Raw genomic sequence first — 8913 nt, forward strand, 5'->3', positions numbered from 1 at the left:
TAAGGGTGATGCAATCCACACAGGGCAACCTCCAGGCTGAGACACGGGCATAGGGGACATGGAGGGACTCATGGAGGTTACCCAGCACCCTCTGCCCTCCTCAGAAAGGTCCACTGGAACTCCTTATGGCTCTTTTTCACTCTAAATATCTCTAACGATTATACAGTTTTCCTCACGTAATGAAATAAAGTAATATTTTAAAACATGATTTAAAGATTTAGAAGATTTTTTCTACTGTGTAGCCAGCGTTTCCCTTTTAAAGTTTCTTAGTAAAAATTTTTTTTCCTTTTTTTTTTGGCTGCGCCATGTGGTTTGCAGGATCTTAGTTCCCCGACCAGGGATTGAACCCATGTCCCCTGAAGTGGAAGCGTAGAGTCCTAACCACTGGACCGCCAAGGAATTCCCAAATTTATTTTATTTTTTAACTCCAAATTGGTCCACAGAAACTTATAGGACGAGTAGGAGTCCCTACACTATGGATTAATATAGAGGATTTGTTTGAGCTCAGCTGTGCGGTGCTCTGATGGCCTTTTCTCTCCCTTCGCAGGATCCCTTCTTGGAGGATGGAGAAACAGTTAATCTAAGCCCCTCCCATCCCTTTGACTTCCTGTGGACCAAGCCTCCCTGGTGCTCGTGGGCCCAATGAATTCTTCCATCTTCTCACCCAGGCTCTTTCCTCTACTTCTTCCCCCAGCAACAGCTACGCTAACTCAGAGAATTTCTCTGATTGGCTGACTACAGCAGGGGGCTCCCCCATCCTAGAATCTGTTTCTTCCTCTTTACCTTCCCTCTCTTCTTTTACCCCCCACACCGACTTGGACTCATTTGGTTAAAGCACCAGGGGACAATGGTCCTCAGTGTGGGGCTGGTCCTGGGACTCCACACCTTGATGACCCTCCTGAGCCCCCAGGAAGCTGGGGCCATCAAGGGTGAGTGCAGAGGGTGCTGGGTGAGGAGAGGAGATTAAGGGCGTGGGGTTACACGCCAGATGGTACAGAGAGTGAACAGTTCCTTTCCTCTGGTTTATGGGCAACTTCTGTTACCCGCATCCCTCTCACCTCTATCAGGTCTGTCCTGGACCTAAAATACAGGTGCAGCTCAGCCCAGCATCACATTCAGGTGCCTCCTCATTCCTCCCTCCTCTCTGAGACCCAAACCTCCGTCCTATTGCTGCCCAGCATCCTGATTTCTGTACCACTTCCTGGCTTGGGGCGAGCCCATTTTCTATTGCTGTATTTATCACCAGGTCAATAGGTAGCTGTTTATCTGTCTTTATCCTGCTCTAGACTTGAGTTCCTTGTGTGCGGGGTCTACAGCTGGTTTGCCTGTATTTCCTTGGGGCCTGGTATCGTGCTGGGCACATGGTGGTTTCTCACGATCACTGCACAAATAATTTCCTAGAATTATAAAGGCATCTTATCAACGAACACCTAACTCCCAATTTCTAGAAAATTGAGCCTCAGTCATGGGAAGAGGCACATTTGATCATAATGCTCTGAGACCGAAGAGTTGGGACATGAACCCTGAACTTCTGACTCCTTTTCCATTGCTCTTTGCAATACCTTGGGCTGCATTTTTCTATCCCTTCAGTCTCTAGTCACAAATCTTAATTCTTACTCCTGCCAGCTATCACCTGTTTTCCCTCACATCCACTTACACTGCATCTCTGTGACCAAAGCTCCACGGATGCTCTTAACCTTACTTATTTTCTCCTCATCACCCCCCTACTCACCTCTTATCTCACACACAGGACCTGGTAGCACAGTTGGGGCAGACCATCAGAGCCAAGATTTAACTCTGGGGATCCCAAGCCTGAGTTTAGGCAACCTCTCCTCTTCCCAACCCGGTATGCCAGGCTGCACCCATGCCTCTGTGCTGGCCAGTGTGCAGGGGATGTGCCCATTCCCTCCATCCTCTCCCTTCCGTCCCTTGGCAACCCTTCTACTCTCCAAGGACCAGCTCAGCGTCAGAACGGGACTCTGCCCCCACACAGAACCAAGGATGGGGCACAGCTCAGAGACTCAATACATCACATCTGATGGATGAGATTGATACCTTTTCTTTTCTCCCCCGACCCTGAACTCACTCAATACAGCTGACCACATGGGCTCCTACGGACCAGCCTTCTACCAGTCCTATGATGGCTCGGGTCAGTTCACCCATGATTTCGATGGAGAGCAGCTGTTCTCTGTGGACCTGAAGAAGAGGGAGGCTGTGTGGCGTCTGCCTGAATTTGGCAACTTCGCGTACTTTGACCCGCAGAGTGGGCTGGCCAGTATCACGATGATCAAAGCGCATCTGGACGTCTTGGTGGAGCGCTCGAACCATACCAGAGCCGCCAACGGTACCTGGCCTTTCCTCTGTGCCCCCCTCCACCAAGCCCCCGGCAGGCAGGGGAGGCCCAGAGAAGCCTCCTCCCCCCCCCCCCCCCCCCCCACAGGCCTCTATTGACTCCTGGGCTCCACTCTCGGAATCTGAGACTGTTGTGCTCAGGCCCTTTCCTTCCCAGGAGGTGCTAGATCTTCTCAGATTCCTTCAGCAACCTCTTCCTCTTGAGAAATGACCCCTCCCGCTGGACTCCCCATCAGGGACCTGGCAGATACAGGACTCCCTGGGGCCCCCTCTGCCCTCCACAATCTCTCATCCCTCTGTCCCCCTGCTTCTGTCCTGGTGTCACCATCCTAGACCATTCCCTGCTCTCGGAAGGCTAATAGGAGGAAACACCCCTCAATCCCAGCCCTGATAAGGCCCAGCTGGAGGGCTGAGCCTGTGGGATTCAGGGCCTGGTTCCTCCTAGTGCCCCCAAGTGTGACTGTGCTGCCCAAGTCTCACGTGGAGCTGGGCCAGCCCAACGTCCTCATCTGCGTCGTGGAGAACATCTTCCCCCCTGTCATCAATATCACCTGGCTGCGCAACGGTCAGACCATCACCGAGGGGGTGGCCCAGACCAGCTTCTATGCCCAGCCCGACCATCTGTTCCGGAAGTTCCACTACTTGCCCTTTGTGCCCTCGGTGGACGACTTCTATGACTGCAAGGTGGAGCACTGGGGACTGGACGAGCCTCTCTTTAAGCACTGGGGTACGAAGCCGCCTCCCCAGGCCCCCCTTCTCACACCCGTGTGTCCTTCACTCTGGAATCCCCTTGCCCGACCCCTGACCCTCCCTTTCTCTCCCAGAGCCCCAGGTGCCTACCCTGCTGCCTGACACCACAGAGACCCTGGTCTGCACCCTCGGCCTGGCCCTCGGCCTGGCCGGCTTCCTCGTCGGCATCACCCTCATCATCACAGGCACATGCCTGTCCAGCACCCCCAGGTGCGCAGGACCCGGGAGTCTGGTGGGGAGGAAAGCAGATGACTCTGCACGGGACGAGGGTGGAGGATGAGAGATTCTGTGGGGAGGGGTGGGGTCAGGGACGAGTGGTAGGCAGGGAATAGAAGAGCAGAGGTGAGGCGAGGGTATCAGGTTTGGGGGAGGTGGGCAGAGATGGGATCCCAGAAGTGTGAGCTGGGACAACCTTGGTCATATGGTTTTTGCTACTTTAGGTAATGGCCCTTTGAGAGAAACAGGTATGGGAGACACCCTACGGCTTCCTGGCAAGTGTCGACAGCCCTTGAATGCTCAGTGCCAGAGTCTACCACATTCATCCCCACCGTGCTGACTTTGAATGGGATCAACCTCTGTCCTATAGGTCTCCTCCTTTTTGGCTCCCGTACTCATGGCAGGGACTTGTGGGGCACCAAGGAGTTCCCTTTCCCACCCCCAAAACACACACACACACACACACACACACACACACACACTTTCTTGCTCTACGCAAAGCCCTGGCTAGCAGCAGTAAAATTTTAAACAGTGTTTACATTGTATTCATTTTACCAGGTCTTGGCCAATTCTTTCAGTGTGTAAGGGATGCTGGGATCTGGAAGTGGGGACTTCTGGGGATGACTACTGAGCATGACCACCTGCTACTGGGGGTTGACAGTCATTCCCGGGCCAGTCTAGCTACGTCTTGCTCCATTTGACTCATCAGTTTGGGGCCCCATGTGTGTCACTTGTGAATGGACCGTTTCACATGGACATCATGAAATTAACATCCTGAATTCAGATTTGCCCCAAAAGGGATGCAGAGTATCCTGTTCATTGCAACTCCCCGCAACAAATGACAGTTCTACAGGGCACCAGGAGAGGAAACGTTCATGGAATTTTCAGTCTTGTCCAGATTTACTCTGTCATGAAGAGGCCATTGGTATCCAGCCATGATCTACAATGTCATCTCCTTTTTCTACATTCCCTAGAGTCCCAAGCATGACAAAGAGGCCCAAGGCTTGGGTAGGATGGCCATATCTTCTGTCTGGGGTCAATCATATCAGGTAGGAGGGTAGCAGAGTAGATCAGCAAGGTATCTGGTAAGAGGGAGGTCTAGGAGAGATCCACCTGAATGCTCTCTAAATCTGTGGCCTGGAAGGTTTTAGTTTACTGTGAACAAAATTTAAAATGCACACAAAGCGGTAACTAACTATACAAAGTAGTTTATGTCAAGTACCAAATGAGTGGTACAGATTGGTGGTTTTCAAACTGGAATACAGGGAAGAGTCACTTGGGAGCCTTTTAAAAAGTACAGGCTTCTCCCAGATCTACTGAGTTAGAATCTCGGGGCTGGGGAGAGTGGTGACAGGGAGTCTGTAATATTTTAACATGCTCTAGATTGTGCCAATGAAGCCATCCTGGACCCAGGCTGTGGTCTGGGAACGGGGACCCATGGACATAGTCTGGTGCTATTGGAGGTCATGGGAAGAGGGGATCCCTGAGGTCTGAGTAGTCCAGGAGGACTTTCTGGAAAACCTGGGTTTTTTAGGGCATGAAAGTTGAGGAAGGGACTTCCCAGTGGTTAAAACTCTGTGCTTCTAATGTGGGGGCAAAGGTTCGATCCCTGGTCAGGGAACATGCTGTTCCACACAGCCAAAAAAAAAGAAAAAAAGTTGAGCAAGATACAGGTGAGTAGGGGCAAGATGGGGGTTGGAATTGGGAGCATTTGGTCCCGGAAAAGAGAGAAACCAAGAGATTATGGGGACTCTGTGGATTTCCCAAGAGAGAATAAATGGGGGGAAATCGATGGCCAGAAGAGAAGTCAGATGGAAGCGGGAGAAGATTGTTCTAATCAAGGTTTTTCCTTGCCAGTCACAGAAACCCTATTAAAATGGTTATAGACAAAAGGAGAGGGTATTTACAATAGACACAAGAGTAGCATCCAGAACCCAAGGGTGGGTTTGAGCCAGGCCCTGCAAGGAAGAGAACTCAGAACGGAAGAGCCAGCAGAATCCAGAGCAGTCCCTCTTGCTCTCTCTCTGGGCCATATGGTCCCTGTTTTCTAGATCCCTCGGTACGTCAGCCATATTCTCTCCCTATGGACTGACTGTCCTTTTCAGCTGACATGTCAACCGTATAGGTCCTGTGTTTGTATGTCACCTCAGCTGTGGCCACCCACAGAGACTGTGTCTCCCAGTCACAATTTTAAATTATTGAAAAAACAAACGACTGCCCAAACTTGGCGAAAGTGTCCACCCCAGCCCAATGTACTGTGACCGGGGAACCAAGATCCCATAGTACAAACATGGTGGGCTGGCACCCACCTCTGAGGTGAGGAGTCAGTTCGTTCTCAGAGAAAGAAGAAGATCTCAGAAGACACCACAAGAGATGTCTGTCCCCATCGTGCCCTGATCTCCGCTGATTTTTTACTTAAAACTTAACTTGATGCATCCTTGGAAAAGTGTTTCTCTAATCTCTGTCCTAATGTTTAATAAAGTCATTAAAAGTGTCCTGTTTTGAACAGACTGGTGGTTGCTAAGGGGGGGTGTTGGGGAAGGGATGGAGTGGGAGTTTGGGGTTAGCAGATGTAAACTCATATATAGACTAGATAAACAACAAGGTCCTACTGCATAGCACAGAGAACTATACTTAATATCCCATGATAGGGCTTCCCTGGTGGCACAGTGGTTGAGAATCTGCCTGCCAATGCAGGGGACACGGGTTCGAGCCCTGGTCTGGGAAGATCCCACATGCCACGGAGCAACTAGGCCCGTGAGCCACAATTACTGAGCCTGCGCGTCTGGAGCTTGTGCTGCGCCACAAGAGAGGCCGCGACAGTGAGAGGCCCGCACACCGCGATGAAGAGTGGCCCCCGCTTGCCGCAACTAAAGAAAGCCCTCGCACAGAAATGAAGGCCCAACACAGCCATAAATAAATAAATAAATAAATAAATAAATAAAATTAAAAAAAAAAAAACAAAAAATCCCATGATAAACCATAATGGAAAAGAATACTAAAAAAAAAGAATGTATATATATGTATAACTGAATCACTTTGCTGTACAGCAGTAATTAACACAACATTGTTAATTAACTATACTTCAGAAAAAAAAAGTGTCCTCTTTTGACCAGAAGTGTGCTTTTTTTCACTATGCATATATTACCCAGAAATCACTAGAAACAATTTGGAAGGAATATGGAGCAATTCCAAATCTTTTAGGTTTATGTATCTGCCTCCACACTCACATTTTTTTTCTTCTAGTCTCAAAGTAAATTATCTCTCATTAAAAAAAAAAATTGTCCTGCATTCTTTTTTCTTAAATAAATTTATTTGTTTTTAATTTATTTTTTATTTTTGGCTGCGCTGGGTCTTCGTTGCTGTGTGCAGGCTTTCTCTAGTTGCAGCGAGCCGGGGCTACTCTTCGTCGTGGTGCGCAGGCTTATCGCGGTGGCTTCTCTTGCTGCGGAGCACAGCCTCTAGGTGCTCAGACTTCAGTAGTTGTGTTATACGGGCTTCGGTAGCTGTGGCTCGCGGGCTCTAGAGCGCAGGCTCAGTATTTGTGGTGCACAGGCTTAGCTGCTCCGCAGCATGTGGAATCTTCCCAGACCAGGGATCGAACCCGTGTCCCCTACAGTGGCAGGCGGATTCTTAACCACTGAGCCACCAGGGAAGCCCTGTTCTGCATTCTTGATCTGACTTCTTTCAGTCTCTTTTAGAATAGACAGTCTCCTTCTCTTTTGTAGTTTCAAACTCTCCCCCTTTGCAGTGTTCCCTCTCCACAGATAATAAACATATCATCACTCTCATATACTGAGAACATTAAATCTCTCTGTCCTATAACCCACTCCCCTCAAGCTCTTCCCAGTCACTTTCTCTGAAAGAGGATTCTGCATGGGCTGCACCCACATCCCCTCTTCTAATCTACTTTCTTTCTTAAAATTTTAATTTTTAACAACGTAATTTTATCCACATAGTTTAGAGAATCCAATAGTTCTACCAGATTTGCTTAAAAAAAAAATTCCAGTCTCTAGCCCCTTCTCCTATCATGTTCTTGTCCCCAGAGTTGGTAAGTTTTCAACTGTTTTTAACTAATTCTGTTGATACTGACCTTCTGTCCCTAAATAGTATGCTTGCTTTGCTATATCTTGATTTTTCAGCTTCAGGCCTTTTCTCTTTACTTCCTGCTATGGAAGAAGAGGATTTAAATGTTTTCATCCTCACACCACACACATGCACCTCTTCCTTTAATATAGTTATGTTGTAATTTTGGCTAGGTTGGTGTTCAGTGTTTATATTATTATGATCTTGTGAAGGGTATTCATAGCCAAACTACAGAGTAAACCATGCTTGCTCTTCCTTTCCTAGACAACTTTGTGTTTTCCCTGGGATGAGTAATCAGCCTGTTTTCTCTTTGCTTGGTTTTCTTGGTACCTATCATAAATGAATTACAAATTTCCTCACAATACAATCAGCTACCCTGGGTATTCTGTCCATTTTATTGTCAGATAAAACTCCCAGGCCTTGTGTCGGCTTCGATCTTAACTAGTTGCTCTCAGTGAGACAGCTGTCTTCCTGGGACCACCCTTTACCATCCTTGTCAACATTTACCTGTCCTCTGTGTTGGACCTTCTGTTTCTTATATCCAACTAGAAGAATGACCAGGTTTTGGAATTACTGATGAGATGTTACTTCTCCCAACCATTCATGCAACCTCCCCTTGTTCAGACTTTCTCACTTAGGAGAGACTCTCAATTCCTTACTGGCTAAGGCTCTCCAACCTCACCCCACTCCAGCCTTCCTTCTTTCATTAAGTTACAGCCACGCTCTCTTTCCTTAGAATCCTCCTGCCTGTGATCTTAACATCAATGCTTCCAACTCATCATTCATTCACAACACATGTGGTAAAAATTCAGAGGCTTCCCTGATCAGCTTTGCTAAATAAACCACCCATCTCCAGTCCTTCTCGATCGCAAGACTCCATTTATCTTTCTGGACAGACATCTCTCCTGGAATGGAGGCCCTCCTCTCGGGCTTTCTTTCCTCCTTCGGGGGAGTGACCCATCATGTAGAGATGTCACTTCCTCCCTTCTCTCCATCTCTCCCCTCATCTCCAGTCATTTCCACTAATGTGGTTTGGCTCTGTCTTGTGGTTTGATTCCACCTCCTGTGGAGGCTCCAAATTTGAGTAAACCTCGTCTTCCCAGGAGAAGACTCCATGGCATTTCTGCCCCCCAGAGACTTTCTTTTGCCCCGTCCCTAGAGCCCCAGTGCCACTCCAGAGACTCGGTTGGATTTCCACTTTTCCTTCATTCCTTCCCTCAGGCCTGCAGTATATGCTCTGCTCCAGGTACAAGTTCTTACCTTAATGCCTGGAACATGGCAGTTACTCAGTAACTGACCAAAGAGTAAGATGTAGTCTGCTCAGCTCTCAAATTCCTTGATGACACACCCAAATAAAGAAAACATTTAAAAACTTTCTGCTGTTATTGACATGATTGCTTTTATGATTACTATTAGCTTTCATGTATTGAGCACCTCCAATGTGCCAAGCACTAAACACTTACATCTGTCAAAGCTATGAGTTTGCACACCTACCATGGTGTTTCCTAA

At 48.3% G+C, this 8913-nt stretch overlaps 1 protein-coding gene across 1 annotated transcript; it reads left to right on the top strand.

The window, feature by feature from the left end:
• The first annotated feature begins 846 nt into the window (after nt 1-846).
• LOC132374039 (HLA class II histocompatibility antigen, DO alpha chain) lies at nt 847-3842 on the top strand. Its single transcript, XM_059937524.1, has 5 exons — nt 847-929; nt 2096-2344; nt 2798-3079; nt 3177-3312; nt 3543-3842. The coding sequence occupies exons 1-5, from the start codon at nt 848-850 to the stop codon at nt 3544-3546; spliced, it is 753 nt and encodes a 250-aa protein (XP_059793507.1). The 5' UTR covers nt 847; the 3' UTR covers nt 3547-3842.
• The last annotated feature ends 5071 nt before the right edge of the window (nt 3843-8913 follow it).

This window comes from Balaenoptera ricei, chromosome 11 (genome assembly GCF_028023285.1).
Source record: "Balaenoptera ricei isolate mBalRic1 chromosome 11, mBalRic1.hap2, whole genome shotgun sequence".
In the NCBI taxonomy this organism is placed as follows: Eukaryota; Metazoa; Chordata; class Mammalia; order Artiodactyla; family Balaenopteridae; genus Balaenoptera; species Balaenoptera ricei.